The 20,625-nt window shown below is 33.2% G+C and overlaps 1 protein-coding gene across 2 annotated transcripts in view; it reads right to left on the bottom strand.

Moving 5' to 3' along the window:
• PRKD1 (protein kinase D1) overlaps positions 1-20,625 on the bottom strand; it is a 324,330-nt gene that overhangs the window by 37,742 nt on the left and 265,963 nt on the right. For both annotated transcript variants that reach the window (XM_056134138.1, XM_056134139.1), the window contains 9 exons: positions 15,864-16,074; positions 15,608-15,685; positions 13,669-13,873; positions 11,741-11,864; positions 10,515-10,592; positions 9,011-9,287; positions 6,798-6,850; positions 4,256-4,328; positions 2,046-2,152 (listed from right to left, as the gene is read on the bottom strand). In XM_056134138.1, coding sequence (XP_055990113.1) covers positions 2,046-2,152; positions 4,256-4,328; positions 6,798-6,850; positions 9,011-9,287; positions 10,515-10,592; positions 11,741-11,864; positions 13,669-13,873; positions 15,608-15,685; positions 15,864-16,074 — 1,206 coding nt within the window. The remainder of the gene's footprint in view (positions 1-2,045; positions 2,153-4,255; positions 4,329-6,797; positions 6,851-9,010; positions 9,288-10,514; positions 10,593-11,740; positions 11,865-13,668; positions 13,874-15,607; positions 15,686-15,863; positions 16,075-20,625) is intronic.

Genomic DNA, 20,625 nt, shown 5'->3' with positions numbered 1-20,625 from the left:
ACTAATACTACCAGAATCATGAGACATAAATTCTTAAGGAAGGAAAGCTTTCTACCACCAGTTCTTTTCCTTTTATAACCCATTTTTCTAGTTTCTCACACATTTCAACCTTTATCTACACCTATATTAAACTAAATTTCTTCCAAAACAAGTTTCCATACCTTCAATGCACTGTTCTCTCAGCCCGAAACTGACCGTTTTCTTGGTCCAAAAATGAACTGTTGTAGACTTGCTCCAGAGACGCATAAATAAATTTCGGAAGAGATTAACTAGCCACAAAAATTTTTAGGATCCCAGCTCGTAGCTGAGCTCTCAGGAGCAGACAGGAACTGCACACTGGCCTGACTATTGTCTTGGGACCAAGCTTCACCTAGACATAAGCTGCCCAGAATTCAGTAAATTTAAGCATTTCAGCCTTCCAACAATTGAGAAGGAAAGACCTGGCAGGGCTTCTTCAAAACGTTTTTTCTTTTTGGGCCTCATGTGGTGGTGCTCAGGGGGACAATACAGGATTCCCAGGATTGAACTAGAGTTGGCTGCATACAATTCAAGGCAAGTGCCCAACTCACTGTACTAATGCTCTGGCCTCCAATTGCTTTTTAAAGTGACAACCATTCCAAGGCTAAAACAGATTTTGTCAATATTTGGGTAAATGGTACACAATCAACCAGAGGAAATTTTGGTAAGTATAGACAGAAAAAGTTTGTATAAACTGTTTCCAATGGAGAATTGAAAAAATAAAAACAAAACAACCCCTCCCCCCAACAAGGTGCACTGACTCCAATAGTAGATTACACCTTTGCATAGTCCTCTTCATAAGAAGCTAACAGTTATCAGTTACTAGTGAATCCATTTGTCTTATTTAAAAAGACTTTTAGTTCCTTATAAAATATTTTATCAATTATATTTCCAGTCAGTATAAACCTAATGTCTGGTACATATTAAACACTCAAAGTGAGTTTGTAAACTTGATAAAAAGGCTAAGAATCTCTGCACCCCTTTTATTTTTAGTATCTGAATAATAATACTCTTTGAAACATAATTTTAGGAGCTGGAGCTGCACGGGGAATGGGGGAGTATGTTAAAGAATTTGCTTTGCACACGGTTGACCTCAGTTTGATCTCTAGCATTGCATATAGTTCCGTGAGCCCCACCAGGAGTAATCCTTGAGCACAGAGCCAGGAGTAACCCTGAGCACTGCTGGTGTGGTCCACACATCCCACAATAAATAAAAATAGAACTACATGGATTTATTAAAGAGATGATAATTCATATCTGACATTTAGTAACAGTACATTTGCAACAAAACATATATGCTGAGAACTTCAGAAAAAAATTATGAGCAGTGTGCATAGAAAATAGAGAATTATAATGCTTGTGGAAAAATGGACATTTATCAATGGTCTGTGTTGCTTAGACTAGACAGGTTGTTCACAAGTAGCAAATAACTTCTCTATTTCATTTTAATCTCTAGAAAAATGATTTGATGGTTACAACAATTACATATGCCACATAACATTTTTATTAACAAAATCTGGCTTCAAATAGGAATGTTATTAATGAGTACAATTAAGAAACATGCTAAATACTTAATGAAAAAATTATACTGAGACAGGAGAACACTAATAATATCAAGATGACTTTATTCTTGTCCATACATCGCTTATTATCTGATAGGCTGACAATTACTCTCTCAATTCACATAATTATCACAGCATAAAGGAGGAATGTTTTTGAAGGCAACATCATTTATAATGTGAAACAAAATGATCTCAGCATGTCCAATAGGAGCCAAGGCTGAAACGCGACCCATTTAATAAGTATTAATAATATGTGCAAACCTAGAATTATGTCCATAAAAAGAACCAGTGCAGTCTAGAGAGTCAGGAGTGAATCTCAGGGGAGAGTTTGATGCTTGGTTCTTCTTTTATAGTTATTTTAACATGTTCCTAAATATCTATGTCATAGATATATGAATAAATTTTCCTTATGTTGAGGAAACTGAGTGGGCATTTTGTAGCTCCATGTGAAAAACAAAGACGTACCTGTAGAATTGCAACCTCGTTGCGAAGCTGGCTCTCTTGTTTTGTTGGAAATCTTAGTTTGTCTATGATTTTAATAGCCACATCTCTTCCTGTTTTACGATGTTTCCCTTTAAAATAAGAAAGGGAAATATTAGCATGATGCACCAGTGTTCATAAGGATAATTACAGAGATTATAAAAATATTTCATTGACTAAAATTATATTTCTGAGGAGCACTGACTTATATCAATTTCACAGCACCACTTCTGTAAATAAAATACTATTAAATTAGTGACAGTTTAGCACATAAAAGAATTGGAGCATTAAAAAAACATATCAATGGTCTGATATTTTCTTTTGAAAATATATGTTTTAAACGTTGGCTATCTAATAAGAGAAAATATTCATGCCACCAGATAAAAGTATTCTCCTTAAGAAAGGGTAAGCTAATAACCCTGATAAAACTATTAAATAATATAATGGAAAAGAATATAAAAGTTGACTGTCACTATCTTTGTGATCATGACTGAAATTCTGAGTTTAGATCCCAAATATTTCAGGGCGTAAGAGAGTTAGATGAAATAAGATATACATACAGAGTCCAGAAAATTATACATACATCATTATTATCATCACCTTTACATATATTACAATCCATTTTATTCAACAAACCTTTTAGGGAATCGAGAGATTACTATTACTGTTTAAACTACAATTCTGCAGTATGTATTTAACTGAATTTGACAATGGAAAACCAAGATTTTAAATAATGAAAATGGAGCTACTGATAAAACATTTGTCACATATACCCTAACTTAAAATTTAATTATTTCAAAATCGGCTGTAAATCTCATATTCCTTTCCCCACGGCCCACTCTTATTTCTTGTGAACTCTTGTAGACTGTTTCCCTTAGCTGTAACATTGTCTTTTTTTTTTCATATTCCCAACTTCCTAAATATCACTCCCTGAACTCAATGCAGTGCAGTCTCATCAAACTCTCTCTTCAAGCTAGTTTCTTATTTCTATATTTCTCAGTCACTGTTGGACCTAATGTCTCCAAGGTTATGTTCTCATCCACTGCATCTCATGTGTGCTTCGTCTTGTCTTTTTGATCTTCCCTATGGCTGCCTCCTCTTATACCAGCTCCTCCAATGTTGAAAGAAACAAAATGTCTAGATCTGCAGTTCTGACCTCATTTGTCACCCTTGGTTAACTTCCATGCTATATGTCATTAACTATATTTACCATGTTTTTCATGCAACTGTGTTTTCCATACAATGATTACATGGTAATGCAGTACTCTACACTACTTCATCTCTCTAAATAAACTGTATTATCTGAGAAAGTATGGTGGTTGCTGATTCACTCACAGGCTTGCCGTTAAATTTATTTTGAGCATTTATTCTATTAGAATAAAATTAGTCTGTAAAATAGAGTATAATTTGATGAATTTTAAAATGGAAAGCAGGATATAATGTCACCTTAAATAATACCGAAGATAATTTGACTTTCCAGAGTACCCTTACCTGAAATAGTTCATCACTAATTATAGTAAGTGATTGAAAACTATTATGTCACTTGATAAGGATGATGAAAACATTTCTTAAAGATTTAAAAACAATGTTGAACTTGCTAAAATCTAAAATAGAAGCTAGCATAATAAATTCATTAATAAAAAAAAATATTACCTAAATTCAAAAATAACTTCTAGCATTGGTAAGGGTAAAAGGTAAAGGTAAAGGCCCTCCCGTTGATCGTCGATTTGCTCGAGCGGGCCCAGTAACGTCTCCATTGGAGACTTTGTTGTTACTGTGTTTGGCATATTGAATACTCTCGGTAGCTTGCCGGGCTCTCTGAGAGAGGGGCGGAGGAATCGAACTCGGGTCAGCCATGTTGGCCGCTTGTAAGGCGAACGCCCTACCGCTGTGCTATCGTTCCAGTTGAGTGCTATCGCTCAACAAATCCAGTTGATTTGTCTAAATCAACCAATATTTAATCAGTAATATGCAGATAAATTTTCAATAGTTATGCTAAGTAACTTATTTAGAAAGAAGCATCATAATTTCCCAAATAGTGGCTATTTCAAGAGAAATTTCTGAAAAGGTAAAACAGATATAACACAAACACATATACACATGTTCTAAATTTTATATTTTACTCAGATACATTAATATTTTTAGTAAAAATCACTAATATTTTAAGTGAAAAATACTTAGTCAATGGATCCTACCTCCATAAACAATTCCAAACTGCCCTGAACCTAGTACTTCATCAGGAAAAATCTGATAAACGGTGCTGATATCCTACAAGTGCAAGGCCAATAAAAACAAACATGGGATGGAACAAAACATTAGTCTTAATAAATTACATGCACATTTAATAAATACATAATAAATACTGCTAAATTCTTTAAACATAAATAATTAAGTTGTAAATTCCAATTGGAAACTGCATAATTACTATAACATTTCAAGGGCATTTTCAACTAATATGATATTGCAATCTTTTGAAAACTACTGTAATCTTATGAAACATAATTTTTAATGTTCAGCCAGATTTCAACAGAGACAAAAAAATTAAAATTATACTATGGCATTTATTCTAAATTAAGAAGGCTATTTAGAACTTGTGAATTAAATAACCATGGTTCTCATTCATATGTGTGTGAATTTTAATTTTAACCACTTCACTCTTTATAGCTTGAATACTGAGGTTGTTTCTTTATCAATTATTCCCAGTAGATTATTTAAACTGACACACCAAATCAATATATGACTGTAAGCTAGACTCTGCAATCAATGGCACGTGAAATTCTCGACTGAGGAGATGTAACTCTTCCACTGCTACCATTTTTGGAGGTAACGCATTCTAAATATCTAATTCTTTATCTATAAAATATGTACTAAATAAAATAATATATTTTAACCCATTATAGTATGATTTGATGATCACACTTTTGAAAGCACACTGCAATATTTTTTCACTTCATGTATTCCTATGGGATCCTAGTGAATTTTCTGTTTATATTACTTGTGTAATATTTGTCCTCTTATAAAAAACTCTACCCTCAATCTTCTATCCAAATCTTTCCTTTTGCTTTGTCCTTTCCTCTAGAAAACACCTGTAATCTTTCTCTACTCTATGATCCTTTCAAAATACCCACAGGGTGATTTCAAGGTGGTATGAAGACAAGAAAATGAATTAGTTCTCTTTCAATGTTACAAGTCAAGTTATCCTAATAGAAACATATACGACACAATGATCCTTCAGGTATTTAGATCTTCCCAAGAGGATTATGGGATAATCTATATATATTTTCAAAATTGCCTAAGTTCAATAGGAACCTACAATTTATAAAAATCTATCATGTAATTAATATACAAGCATTCATTTAGCCTTTACTATGGAATCTTCCTAGTTTCCTTTAGCTCACCTTTGGTTTTAGTTTACTTTTAGTTTACCTGTAATTTTAGCAAAAGGTACAAACAAAGTTATGCCACTGATAGAGATTAGGAGTTTATGTTTTATAAAAATAAACTCAGATCACTGAGTAAGTTTCTAAATGTTTTAATTACATATATATTGCCTGTATTATATACATCATAAACTATATATATCCTCAATTTATGATATAATTATCTATACCCTCAATTAAATTTATATACCTCAATTTATAAATATATAATAAATTGTATAACATATAACATTATATACATATATATATAGCACTGTAGCACTGTCCTCTCTTTCGTCCATTTGCTCGAGCAGGCACCAGTAAGGTCTCCATTGTGACACTTGTTATTACTATATTTGGCATATCAAATATGCAACAGCAAGCTTGCCAGGCTCTGCCATGCAGGTGGGATACTCTCGGTAGCTTGCCGGGCTCTTTGAGAGAGGTGGAGGAATCAAATCCGAGTCAGCTGTGTGCAAGGCAAACGCCCTATCTGCTGTGTACATACACACACATATATATATATGTAATATATATTAAATGACCTGAATGAAAATGTATTGCAGATACATATTATATATATGTATATATATATATATATATATATATATATACACACAGCAACTAAATAGAAATATAAAAGCTACCGGAGAAGGTGAGAAAAGCTTTATTTCTTTTTGGTTCACTTGCCACTGTGGACAAAACAAATAAGTCATACATATGACAGTATAATTTATTTTATAATATGCCTGATCTCTAATCATAATGTATCTGATCTTGAATGTTCAAAAAACAGCTGAAAAGATAGAATTTTGTGCATAGGTAACCAGGATACTGGAATGTGACTCATGACATCTTATTTGTGCAACTTTCTGGTTTCCTTGAGATGAGAACATGACTATAAGAGCATTTGCAGCTACTTGCTTATGAGAGCAATTGCCGGTAGCAATGATTTATTTAGAACAATGACACATTTAAGCTATTTGTCCAAATGAAGGAATTTAATTTGTTGTATAACATCAAACATAAACATTCTAATTCCCAAATGGATCAATATGTGAAAACTCAGACATTTCTTTATATGTGTTTATCAAAAAAGTATAGTTATTCAGTATTCAGCTATACACTGCTGAATGGATTGTAGCAAATCACTTAAATAATCTATATAATATTTCTAAAAATTTGTGGGAGAAAACATATGCAATAAAATTCTATTTTCTCTAGAAAATTAAAATGTTAGATATATAAAAATATTTTATGATGTTCCTAATTTTCAATAATGATCACATTACTAAGTTTTATAGTAATAGATACATACCACATTTTCTTGAATCTGGCAATTTGATACTGAAATACTCACAGAAATATCTCCTGGAAATACAAATTAAACACAAACATACACATAAGGGAAAAAGAAAAATAATACAAAAACATGTAAAAACCTCCTCTTTCTAATGAACTGCAGGGATGTTTTATCTAAATCATCTCAAAAGAAAAGTGACTACTACACCTATTCCTTTTAAAATAAAAAATTTTACTTTGTACTTGACTCTGAAATTTTATTTTGTCTGTTTGATGCCTGGAATCAAATATTTGGGTTCAAATACTAGTGTCTCAATTCATAGTTCTATTATAGATTGAGAAAACAATATTTCTATGTCCTGATTTCCTTATCTTTAAAGTATATCATCCATTTCTTTCTGATATTTCAGGTATCTGGGGAGCATAAAGTAACAAAATAGGAGACTAACACCCAAGAGTGGCCGAGATTAGTACCAGGAATTTTGCTCCATGACTTGGAGGCCAGCCACACATGCTGGGGGAAAAGGAAGCTCAGATAGAGAAGGGAGTACCAAATAAAGGGTGTTGGGAGGATCCTCCCAGGATGGGAGAAGCATGCTGAAAGTAGACTATAGATCAAACATGATTGCCACTCAATTCCTCTCTTGCAGACCGCAGAACCCAAAAGGAGAGAGAGAACAAAAGGGAATGCCCTGCCACAGTGGCAGGGTGGGAAGGGGGGGTGAGGGGGGATGGGAGGGATACTGGGACCCGTGGTGGTGGAAAATGGCACTGGTGGAGGGATGGGTACTTCATCATTGTATAATTGAAACCCAAGCACAAAAGTCCATTTGATCCAGCAATACCACTCCTGGGAATATATCCCAGAGAGGCAAAAAAGTATAGTCGAAGTGACATCTGCAATTGTTTGTTCATTGCAGCACTCTTTACAATAGCCAGAATCTGGAAAAAACCTGAGTGCCCGAGAACAGATGACTGGTTAAAGACACTTTGATAAATTTACACAATGGAGTACTATTTAGCTGTTAGAAAAGATGAAGTCATGAAATTTACATACAAGTGGTACTACATGGAAAGTATCATGTTAAGCAAAATGAGTCAGAAAGAGTGGGATAGACACAGAAAGATTGCATTCATCTGGGTAACATAAAGCAACAAAATGGGAGACTAACACCCAGGAGTGGCTGAGATTAGTACCAGGAATATTGCTCCATGACTTGGAGGCCAGCCACACGTGCTAGGGGAAAAGGAAGCTCAGACAGAGAAGAGAGCACAAAATAAAGGATGTTGTGAGGATCCTTCCAGGGTGGGAGAAGCATGCTGAAAGTAGACTATACATGATTGCCACTCAATGCCTCTCTTGCAAAACACAGGACCCAAAAGAAGAGAGAGAGAATAAGGGGGAATGCCCTGCCACGGAGACAGGGTGGGATGGGGGGGATGGGGGGTGGGAGGGATGCTGGGACCCATGGTGGAGGATTGGCGCTGGTGGAGGGATGGGTACTTGATCATTGTATAACTGAAACCCAAGAACAAATTTGTAAGTCTATAACTGTACCTCATGGTGTTTCACAAAAAAAAAAAGAAAAAAGGACTAACTGCATTTAAAGTTATTAGTACCAAAATTGGTAGATATCAACATGCACATTGATCCTATAAAGCAAAAAAAGTTGTAATAAATAATTTATAATATAAGATGAGGGCATGGCTCACCTATTTAGTTTTATAAACAGCCATTCTGAAATTTAAAATCTCATTTTTACAGATATCCTTGAAAATATACTTAAAATTCATTTGCATATTTGATTCTAGTTACACTTTGGTACAATTTTTCTTACAAATTTATCAGAAATTAGCAAAATTGAACAGATGTTACACAGTTTTAAGTTGATATGTTCATCCATATTTGAACAAGTAAATACTATATGACATATTTAGGTCAAGTTGATGCTTATTACATACCTTCTTTTATTATCAGTAGTTCTAGGTTTCAATAGTTTTAATAGTTTTAGCATACAGGGCCTATCTTAATTTCTCCCCAAATTTTAACAAAACTTAATTTTTAATTGAAAAATAACTTTTAAATTAAAAATATTAAAAAACAATAATGTCATGAATTAACTATATAGTATGTGTAGCTATGTTTACTTGGGGACTCTGTGATCTCTAACAAATTATACTGGATAATCTTTCCTTATAAATGTACACAAAGACAATAAGCATACTCACTGTGGGAGTTGGTTCCTGAACCTGCTGAGCCCTTGGGTATGACGGGCATGAGGGCATGCTGGATTGCCATTTCCCACATCCTGGCCACATCTGCACCAATCCCACTAGTAAGGACACTGCTATTTGGTGGCGGGCTGGAAGGAGTGACTACATTTTCTCCAACATAATACACTACATTTGCTGTAGTGATCTCAAAACAATGAGGATTGGCCCCATTATGTATTAAAGCTGAAGGTTTTGCTGGTTCTAGAGATAAAATTTCTGATAAAGGAATTTCCTGTTGAAGACAGAATGTGCAAGATGTAGTTTATCAAAAGTTGATATAGGATAAAGTAAAATTAATGCTACAGGCCTGTGAAAATTGATGCTATGAATATTCATAATTTTTACAATAGAATCTTGATAAAAACAAAATAATACTAAGAAAAATTCAATAATACCTTTGCCAGAGAAAATGTCTCATGATTCATTTTCCAGAAAAACTGAGGTTACTTTTAAAATTATGTTTGTGAAGCAAGAATTAATATGAATAAAAATAATTACTGTGTACTTTATCAAAATCTAAGAGTTAAAGTATAAATAATAATTTTTATCCTCGTGTGGTGAAATAAAGAGTTTTGAAATGCATTTGAGTATGCATAACTGTTTTAAAGTTTCAACTATTTTTAAGGCACTGACAATAAATATTCCAATCATATTAATATAATATCATAGCCAAGTGAAAATTTTATTGAGTAAAACCACAGAGCTTGGTTTTACACAAAGTTATTTTTAAGACAATTTTGATATTAAAAAATCATCATCACATTTTCTTGTGGGAGGTACAGAGTAAGAAATAATAACTTTTAAACCAAAATATCAATTGAAAATTAATAGAGTTTCCTTTCTTCTCTTAGAGTTGCATATAAAACTACCTTTGACTAATCCTGTAATAATTTTGAAGGAGCAAAATATATTACTTCATATGAATCTTTTTAAAATAATATTTTACTAGATGATGTATTTTGTCACATCCATATTATTTCATGTAGAGAGAAAAATTGCTGCCAAATTTTTCTTTAGAAGGAAATGCATTCCTTAGGAATATTGGCAACACATGGGGCAATTATACAATGCTTTTTAAACCTCAGCAATGTGCTCAATACCACAGATATTAAATAGAAAAAGGATGCTAGATGTAGTCGATTGCAGGCATTTACTGTTAGCTAATCTTCAGTGACTCTGAATTTTCTATTGAAATCACACTCCTTTTCTAAAATACTGAATTAAACTATGCTCCATTGTTCCATCACCTTCTGTAGACAGAGCACTCCCAAGAGAAATTTGAAATTCACAGATGATAATTATGACTCCTCCACCCCAGAAGCTTGTATACCCCAGAAGAAATAATATCCTTTGGAGCAAGCATATCAGTACTGGAACTATTTTGCATTTATTATACTCTACATTCTCAGAAGTAGAGTTCTCATGAGACTTCAATAAACAAACAAAAAACTAATCTTACCTTGTAGTACCTGCTTCCTGTGTCATTTTGAAAGAGGGTAATACATTTGCTATCCAATCTCCAATAGTGTCGTTTCCGCTAAAATAAAAGTGAGATTCATGATCTTTTAAAAATTATAAAATGCTCAATATTTATATAATGAAAGCACTGCCCAACAGGGATGTAGTACTTGAAGAGGGATATAGTACTTGAAAGAGAATTCAATTAACTCGACTTCTCTGGAGCTCACTACAGAGATAAATGTTTATACTTTGACAATCAGGTTTTTGCTCATTCTAGGTACATGCTTCATGGTTTGGGGGTGGGGAGAGGGTAAACCAGTGCTTATGAGTATGTCTGTTTTCATTTTTTTAGTAAAAGGCCTAACAGTATTTCTGGTCTCTTCTGCAACCAATCTTAGACAAGTCAAATACATTAAATATGCTTCAAATATCAATATCTAATCTCAAAGGATTAGGGGCATTCAATTAAGTCCTCAGTAAGTAATGTAAACCTCCCTTCAACAGAGAAGACAGAGACTGGAGTCTGCACAATTAGGGTATAAACACCTGTTCATCTAAAGAAATAATGGCAACTCTACTGATAGGGAATGAAGACAGAAACGAGTGAGAATGAGGCTTATTATCAACTGTCAATTAGTTTAACTGTAAAATTTGGATCAATATTTCTTCTTTCTTACACAAATGAAGAATATTATTCAAATAGGCATATCTTCAATAGTAAATTTTAGACTATATTAAAACTAAAATGAATAGCTTTATCTTAATATCATATTACATTTTTCCAGAGTAGGTTGTTTCTAAGTAAAAAAAGATTTAGGATACATATATATAATATATATAACATATATGTAATTATATATAATTACCATTTTTTCTCTCCTTAAAATTCAGGTTTTTAAAGAAAAATATCTCAAAGATCACTTGGAAAGCACATATTATCATTTTCATGTCTGCTATATATACATTTTTCAGGTGGATATTCCAGTTTTTTGAAGATCATCTCTGATAAGAAAGCTGATTTTGTTTTGTTATATATGTTTTTATTAACTAGATTGCTTGACATCTACATCTGATACCTAAGATTACTGACATGCTCTATTTGAACCAAGGTCATGCTTGCACCAAGGTTTATTTCTTTGTGATTCAGCACTACCAAATTTCCATTAGCAACTCCAATTAAGACTAAGAAGACAAAGAGAAAAAGTTTCCTGCTGAGGATCTTACCAGTGTGTCCTTGCTAGTGTAGTGAACCATCCATCCTTCTTTCATCACGGTGCTGCTTTTCCTCTTGGTGTGTTTGACAGACTGTACTACTCTCATAAGTGGGATATTGTTGCTTGTTGAGGGACTTTGAACATTCAAAAGAGTTTAGGAAAGAAATGTCTTTAGAGACAGATTCATATTCCTGCTTAAACTTTACTTCAGCAATGAAAAAAGGAAAGTGAAACAGACAAAAAACTTCACAGCCTATATTGTGAAATGAATTGTCATCCTGTTTTAAAATCTTAACTATTCTGACGAGTAACAGGCTCTTTATATGTACAGGAACTTTAAAAATCTGGAGGCATTATAATAAGCACCTTAATTTTCAACTGAACTCTTTGTTGTTCAGTTTCAGGTAAATATATGGCAAATTATTGTCTTAGTGTTCTGTGACTACAGTATTCAGAATCATATATGAAAGTTTATCTGGTTACATATTACACTCGATATGAAAAATATAAATCATTTATAGATCACATAATCTAATGTGACTTTGGTTCACTGAAAAATTTTATAAAAATATGTCTAAATTAAATAAAAATAAAATATATTTAAATTATTCTTTAAATAATATTACATTTGGAATCTTTTTCTTTTTCTCCTTTCTCTATTTCCCCACTTGCCTTTTTCTTGGAAGCAAACTAGAACCCCTTTCATACTAAAGAAATGTACACTTTCAAAAGAGCTAAAACAGAAGATAATATTTTCCAGTATTTGGTAGGGGTATCTACAACCTGAAGTGTTCAGGACTATTTTAGGCTCAGGAATTTCCCCTGGTGGTGCTCTGGGAATATATTTGGTGTCAGGGATTCAAATGGAGGGCTATAAAGCAAGCAACTCACCCCCTGTACTATTTCCTTGGCCTTATTTTCTAGTACTTGTACACTTATGCCATTGATGGGGAAAATCCAATCATTTTATTGCTCTCCTTTCATGAACAGTAAGATTATGTTTTGTTTCTCAACAAACAACAGCATTTGTATAAGGAACAGAGAATCATGAAAAAATTTCATAAAATAAGTCAGATGTGGTGACACTTTCTCTATAAAATGTCAGTTAATCAGTATTTTAGGCTTTTACAAGTATTTTTGGCTTTGCTACTGTAAAAAAAAAATAATAGGTTATATAACTGGAGTGAAAGTACAGTGGGTAGGGCACTTGCCTTGTATGCTGTCAACTTGGGTTCAATCCCTGGCACCCCATCTAGTCCTCCAAGTACTGGTAGGAGCGATCCCTGAGCACAGAGCCAGGATTAACCCCTTAACACTATCATGTTTGGCCCCCAAACAAAACAAAATTCAATAGACCATCTGATGGAACATGGCTATTTTCAATAAAACTGAATTTGAACACAAACAACAGTCTGATTTGCCCATAGTGTGCTGAACCCTGATAGAAGAAATTAAAAACATCTTGTAACTAAAAGTATAGACAATTAGATTATGAATATAAACTTTCACATGCTTTTGTAATAAACTATCTCAACATGTAAGTGACATTTATAATAAGGAACAGCTGTAAATTAGATTGTGTCTGCTGAGTTTGATTCCTAATCACTGTATTTCCAGACAATGAGTTTGATATGGACATAAATTTAGAAGTAAACAGGACTATTCCTGTGTAGTCATATTTCCTTTTCTTTCATTAAAAGAAAATGAATTTAAGAATGAGACAATGTGGAGATAGCATAAAAACTACATTTCTCCAAGAAAATCTAGACCTCTAAGCCCCAAAGGTTCTCCTCTGCAATACTTAGTTCATTCCAAAGCAAATTAAACACACACTTAAACCTTTTCCATAATAGATTAAAATCTGAGAAATCTCTACTTTAGAAAGTGAATGCCATCTGGGACTGTAGTGTCTGATGATGCTGGGACTTTGGTCCTCACCTGATAGTTCTGTTGGAATCCTCATGGTCTGGATCTGGATCTTGCATTTCCCCACTGTCATTCTGGCACTCTGCCATCACCATCTCAGCATCTTGGACCATTGCCTCTTCCATGTCATCCATGAGCCCGCTGTTCCTTTCACTGTCATTGTCATCACTTCCTTCTTCCATGACCACATCAGACTCTGCCCCCGGGCTAAGCAAATCTAAAAAAATTGTTTTGCACTCACAAAGATAAGTCTGGAATCCTAGATTCAGGACTTTACAGAACGTTAGCAAATCCTAAAACAAGTAAACTGGAAACCCTAAAAAAGTTATGTGAAATTATCTTTTCTTCATTCTAAGTTCATAAATATCTAAGTTTATGAAGGAGTAAAGATATAATTTTATAAGGAGTTGCCTTTTTCCCCTTGTTGCTAAGCCTAAAAACAGGAAAAGTTATGAAAATTCTTGGAAGGATGATAAAGTTCAAAAAGAAACAGAGTGTTAGGAAGCAAAGTGACACTAGTCAGAAGTGAAGTGGAAACTGATAGTATTTCAATAATATAGCCCTGGTGAGAAAAATAAATATATGGGAGAATGAGAGACGTTTTCACATGCAAGAAGATCCAAGGTAATTGATTCTTGCAATTCCAGTAACTTTAAATCAAGAATTCCAATATATTCATTTGGTTACATAAGTAGTAGATTTAAATTTCTAAGGTATTTAACATTTGATATCATATTGACTCTTGTCATCATGCAGTTGATGGGAATGAAATAAATTCTAATTACTAATGCAAAGTATTTATTTCAGAATTAGAAAATAGGTTGATGTCAGACCTTAGGCTGCCATGCCTGGAAAATTCAATTATTTTACCGAATTATTCTGGCTGTATGGGAAAATGCAATCTCAAAGTAATCAACAATAAAAAAATGCATTACTTCTTAGTTCTAGTTATCAAGTATACACACTGACATTTTCTGGGCCTGAACAAACTCAATACCATATAGCACACAAAGTGGGAAGACTGCCAAACTTTCTCTCTTGGCAGCTAGTAGATGATTCTAAAAGGCAGAAACTAGTCTGGGAATAATTTTTAGGGGATGCTTTCCTGTCTTCTACATGCAAATTTTTGTTCTGGAGAACCAAGTTCTAGAGAAATAGCTGTCATCTGTTCATCACTTTAGCATGAATAATATCCAACTTCATTATCACTCTTCTATCAACATTTATTTTTCTAAAGAATCACAAAACTGCTAGCAGACTGTAACAGCTCTTTACAATGGGAAAGTTAGCTTGGGAAACTTGATTAAATATTTTTCTAAAGATCAATTAGAATAACATTCGAAAAAAATAAGAGGAGTTTCTTTAGGGCATAACATATTTTTTGGGAGTTCCTCAAAGTTAGTTGAAGATGATGGAGTTTCCCCAAAGACATACTTCCCCTCAATTGTGAACAGGATTCGCGTATTTTAAATTGGCTGCATTCAAACATCTTCAAGATGCAGACTAACAAGCACATGGAAGCAACTGGGTGCAGGATTGAAAGTGCGATTGTTTCCTGATGAATCAGTAACATTCCCTCCTTCCTTAGCAGACAGGGTAGAAAAATTAACTTATATATCAATGTATAGAATGACATTAACAGAAAAGATACTGACAACTACTAACCTGTAGGCCTTCCAACAATTTCCACCTCTCTGAAAAAACTAAGTCAGGTTCATAAAACAGAGATAGGGAAGAAATTCTTGAAATCCATACTTTAAATATAGCAGTTTGATGTATAAAAACCAGACGGTATCTGGTGTTTATCAAAACTAGATGATAGATTATTTTTTTCCTCTAGCAAGTAACTCAAACTCTAACCAAAGATTTAGTTCAGGTGGAGCACAAGTCCACAAATGGGAAAAATAAGCATACAAAATTGGCAGTCTTTTTTTTTTATTTTTTTACCTACCTCCATTTATCATCACTTCCCCAAGGCAGTTGTTTGGTACTTTTGGTGCACAACGTTTGTGACAATTGAACCTGCAATCTAATCACAATGGTTTTAGAAATAATGCAAACCCAAGGAGAATCATAAAGAGAAAGAGACAATTTTCTCCAATAAAAATTCTCAAACAAGACATCTATTTTTAAAAAAAATGTCACTGCATTATGAATGGGGAGTAATTTAAATTTGACCATTTTTGGGGTAGCAAGATCATGCTCACCTTTACATTGCAGGCCCTGCCTGAAAAGCCCCTTGAGAAGCTTCTTGCAATACTGGCAGACGGTGGGCCGGGTATAGGAGTGGATGACAAAAGTGTGCGGCACTTTTACTTTAGACATTAAAATCTTGTCAAGCTGAATCGGTCGTCCAATGTATGACTGAGAATTGGACCTCTTCTCTCGACCAATAAATGATTCTGATGGTGACTTTTGCTATATGTGTGGAAAGTAATAAAGGACAAAGAGATTTAAAATATTGCTTAATTTATACTTTTTAAAATTTATTTTCATTTTTTGATTCACAGCTAACAGTATTCTGCGGCTTCTACCAGCAGTGCTGAGAACACATACTACACCAGGAGTCAAATGTGGGAATCCCAAATATAAAGCATGCATCTTATCCCTTTCAACCTTCTTGGCAGCCCACTATATACCTGAATTGCATTTTGTTTCACAATTCAATCTATTCATTTGATTCCAAAGAATGTGAGAGAAATAAACTAAAACTATGTTCTTGTTATATAACACAAATTATCCCCTTCCTTTCACTTCTTTTAAAATTTTTTCTTGTGATTTTTGAGCCACATTCAGTTGTGTTCAGTGCTCAGTACTGATTCTGTGATCAACGGTCCCTTCTGGCAGTGCTCAAGTGATCATGTAAGGTGCAGGGGACCAAAACTGGGTCAGTCAGATATAAGACATGTACCTTACCCACTGTTCTAGCTTTGACCTACCTCCTTTAATTTTTTGAGTTCTCTTCACTATAGGCTTAAAAGAAGAAAACTGAAGATAAAAATATTTGAACCTAATTTCTAGGAGTTTCGAATAATTTTTTTTGCTTTAAAAACACAATTTAATACAGACATATATAGTTGAAAACAAGTAAATTAAAATGATCTTTAAATCCACTGCACCTACTATTTCATTGACTTCTTTTGCATATGGCTAGAAAATGTAAGCGGTTCATGAAGACAGAAAATGAAAAGTAAATTGCTCTGTCTGGGGACTTCATCTGAAAAGCACTTCACTTATCTTGGATTCCCACAGAGAAAAAAAAAGAAACATGATTTAAGATTACATAATAGGGATAAATAAAATTAAAATGGTTATTACACAACCCTTCATTTTAAAGAAAAGTTAAATTGAATTAAAAAACCTATAATAACTCACAACCCTGTCAGCTAGAAACTATAAAAGTATCAGTGCTAAAAATTATATTTCTGAGTGCTCTTACCTCTGATTTTGAAACAATTTGATCAACTTAGCACAACTATTTTTTAAAACTAAATTAAACTGATTTTTCATGTTTCTGATACCATTTCATGTTATCTGTTGGTATCAAAGATAATTTGGGTTATTGTGTAAATAATTTTTAAAGCATAAGAATAAAGGATGAATTTTAATAGTTATATAAATTCATACTTCAAATTCATGGAATACAATTAATTTTGGTAACCATTGTGTTAGGCACTATACAAGATAAGTTTTATTATTATAGACATATAGATGCTTCTAGAGTTGAGGTATCTAATCTTGTACATTTTAAACATATTAATTTGAGGCAAATCCTAGTAAACAGTGGAGTGAAAAACATAAATCTACATTTTCTGGTATTACAACATTACTTAATTTGTTCATTTTAAATTTAGAATAATTATTGACAAGTTAAGAAATGAATCATATTTACACATAATTTCAAGCCATTTCAATGCTGAAATGAATTAAGGGTAATACCATCATCAAATGGGAAAATTCCGAATAGCAAACTCATAAGCTTCAATAAAATCATATTGAAGATGAGGTATGCCTAGAGCTCCATCTACAATTAAAATTCTATTAAAAATGTTCATAGAATAATTACTTTAGAAAGTATCAGCACTTGAATGTTCAGGGAAATTAGACAGGTTTAACTACTATTGTGTATAAATTGAATGAAATTTTTCAACAGGATTGAAAAATAATTAAATCCACAGGATTAAATTCCTACAGCATATATCTCTCATTACTAACTGTAGCCAATGAAGCAGTTCTAAGCATAATCAAAAATGAAAGAGGGTATTTTTTTCTACAGCTGGATAGTTTTAACACTCAGAAATTTGACCTGATGTCAAATTTCTTAGAGAACTTAACACGTGTTTAGGTCTGTAAAATCCTATGAAAAGTTGACCAAGTCACTTGAGCTACTTTTCCTAATGTAAGATATTTATTTCTCAACTGTGTGAATTGAACCAGTTTGAGAAAGAAATGGTTACTATATACCATGGACAAGACTCAGAAGAGCAAGAGGTGATTTGATAAACTGAATGCTCTTTTATTCCTTGACCAAAATGATTAACATTCATACATAAACATTATCTTACACTACAAGAAAAAGAATTGTTCTTGAGAAGTTCATTTATTACCTTCAAAGCAGGATTATGTAAGAACTTTAGAACATTACATGAGTTTAGGGAAAAGATACTGGCTACCACATATGAATCCAGTATACTTTAGTATAGGTGTACCTGGGATATTGTAAGCTTATTCAAGCAAAAGAAAGATTCACAAAAACACATGTGCCCTTGAACAGATAAAAAAAATCTCATAAACCCAATGTTTTGTTGTACCAAAAATTAAGACTGTAGTAACATTTAATATTCATAAAAATAGTTTAATAGCATTAATAAGTGCCCTCCTGTCATTATGATGTCTTAAAACCAGCTATGCATAGGAAAAAAATACTTATTATTACTTTCTCCTGTCATTTCAAATATAACTAATTTTGTGTCCCACATTTCTAAGTGAAAAAAGAAACTATTAATATCTTGAGATGGTGGCTTCTATGTGGAAGCTAAGTTGATGCTGGAGGAAAACCAAGATGCTTGATTTTACCAAATAACAAATATTTTGGGAAATAGGAAATGCAGAGAAGTCTTCGGAAGATTTGTTAGCATAATTATATTCTGTTTTGTGGAGTGTACACACATATATTTACATGTACTTTTCTCATAGTGAGGCAAATCCAAGAAGCTACAGCAGAAAAGAAAGATTGGACCACTAGTTGATGACTTTGTAAATATGAGTTATTTACGCATCCCTTTAATCAAAATGTAAATCAAGGCTTTCAGTGCTATCTAACAGATGGCAAAACAAACCAATAAACCAAAACAAGGGTATATGAAATAAGAACATTATCATGCAATTTTTCATTGTTTTACATAAATGTACGAAAACCACTGTTTATTTTAAAAAATGTTACTGATTTTGGGGTGCTGGAGAGATATTACAGCAGGCAGGGTGGTCGCCTGGCACATGGCCATCCCAGGTTTGATACCTGGAACCCTATACTCAGTCTCCTGAGCCACAGTAGGAGTGACCTCTGAGCAGAGAATGCTACTGATTTCTTTAAGCAATGGTTAATGTTTATGCTTTAGTGTAGAAGTTATGTACCACTATCCATATGCCAGAGACCATCCAATACATTCCTTATGTCACTTGTAGTCTACCCTCTTTTTCCCTTGCTCCCCATCTCCCTAATCCTTCACTTGGTAATCTCAGTTCTGTTGTCAGAGTCCAAGGCTTTGTTTTAATTCATCACTGTCAATTCCCCACTCTCTCTCTTTTCATATGAGTGAGATTATCTGGCATTTATCATCTCTCTCTGACTTATTCACTTAACATGAAATCCTCTAGTTCCATCCAAGTTTTGGTAAAAGTTAGGACTTCATCATTATACTTTGTATAAGTATAGAACAATTTCTTTAGCTACCTTAATTTTCATTTTTATAATACTGTCAATATTCCCTTTAAAGATATTCTTAATGATTTGAATATAATCAATCACTTATTTTGGGGGGAAAGGAAAGTGGTTCTATTCTCAGGGGTCAATTCTGGGGATGCTCAGGGCATTTAATGGGTTTGTCTCACGCATGGAAGACATATTAACCCCTGTATCACCTCTCCTGAACACAAAACAAACAGTTCTAAGAATTTTCTGAATCAGTGATATTTTTTTTCATAATAATTGATGTTCAGCACCAGAGAGAGTACAACAGGTAAAGTACTTGTCTTGCTGATTCCGCAACCTGGTCTGATCATTGGCACCATCTATGGTCCCTCAAACCTTACCAGGAGCACAGAACCAGGAACAAGCTGGTGCTCTCTTAAGCACAGAGCCAGGAATAAGCTCTGAGAAAAGCTGGATGTGGCCCAAATATCTTTGCCTCCAAAAACTTCATATTGAGTTACTATATTTCAGGACTTTTAGCAATATGACATTTTACTTGAAGGAAGGTGAATCAGAGACATATAACTATTGTATATATTTTCTTTGATGTATCAAATAACAAGTTTGAGGGATTTCAACACCTTTGTGGTAGACATGGTATTAACTTACATTTCAAAATTGTGAAAAGCAAGCATGAAACATACAATGATGTAAACCAATGTTACACATATTTACATAATGTGAAATACTTAAAAAATAGAAATTGATCATTTTAAAGGAAATACATACTTTAAATTTCAGAATTCTAAGTCTTACCAGCTTTAAAATAATGTTAAAATAATTTCAACATGAAACTTTGTTACTTAAAGTATAATGACCAGATATTTCTGCACATAATACAATGTTTCACAAACAGATGTAACAGTGATATTTCTTCATTAACTTATTCTATTACATATTAAACTCACTTGTACATATAATTATAATATAATTATATAGGGTTTTAAGTAAGACATTTATTTAAAGATAACTCTGAATAAGAGAAAATTCTTCTTTAT

The sequence above is a fragment of the Sorex fumeus genome, unplaced genomic scaffold, assembly GCF_029834395.1.
Source record: "Sorex fumeus unplaced genomic scaffold, SorFum_2.1 ptg000098l, whole genome shotgun sequence".
Taxonomy (NCBI): Eukaryota; Metazoa; Chordata; class Mammalia; order Eulipotyphla; family Soricidae; genus Sorex; species Sorex fumeus.
The sequence above is the reverse complement of the archived record's forward strand: the minus strand, read 5'-3'. Positions and strand labels throughout refer to the sequence as shown.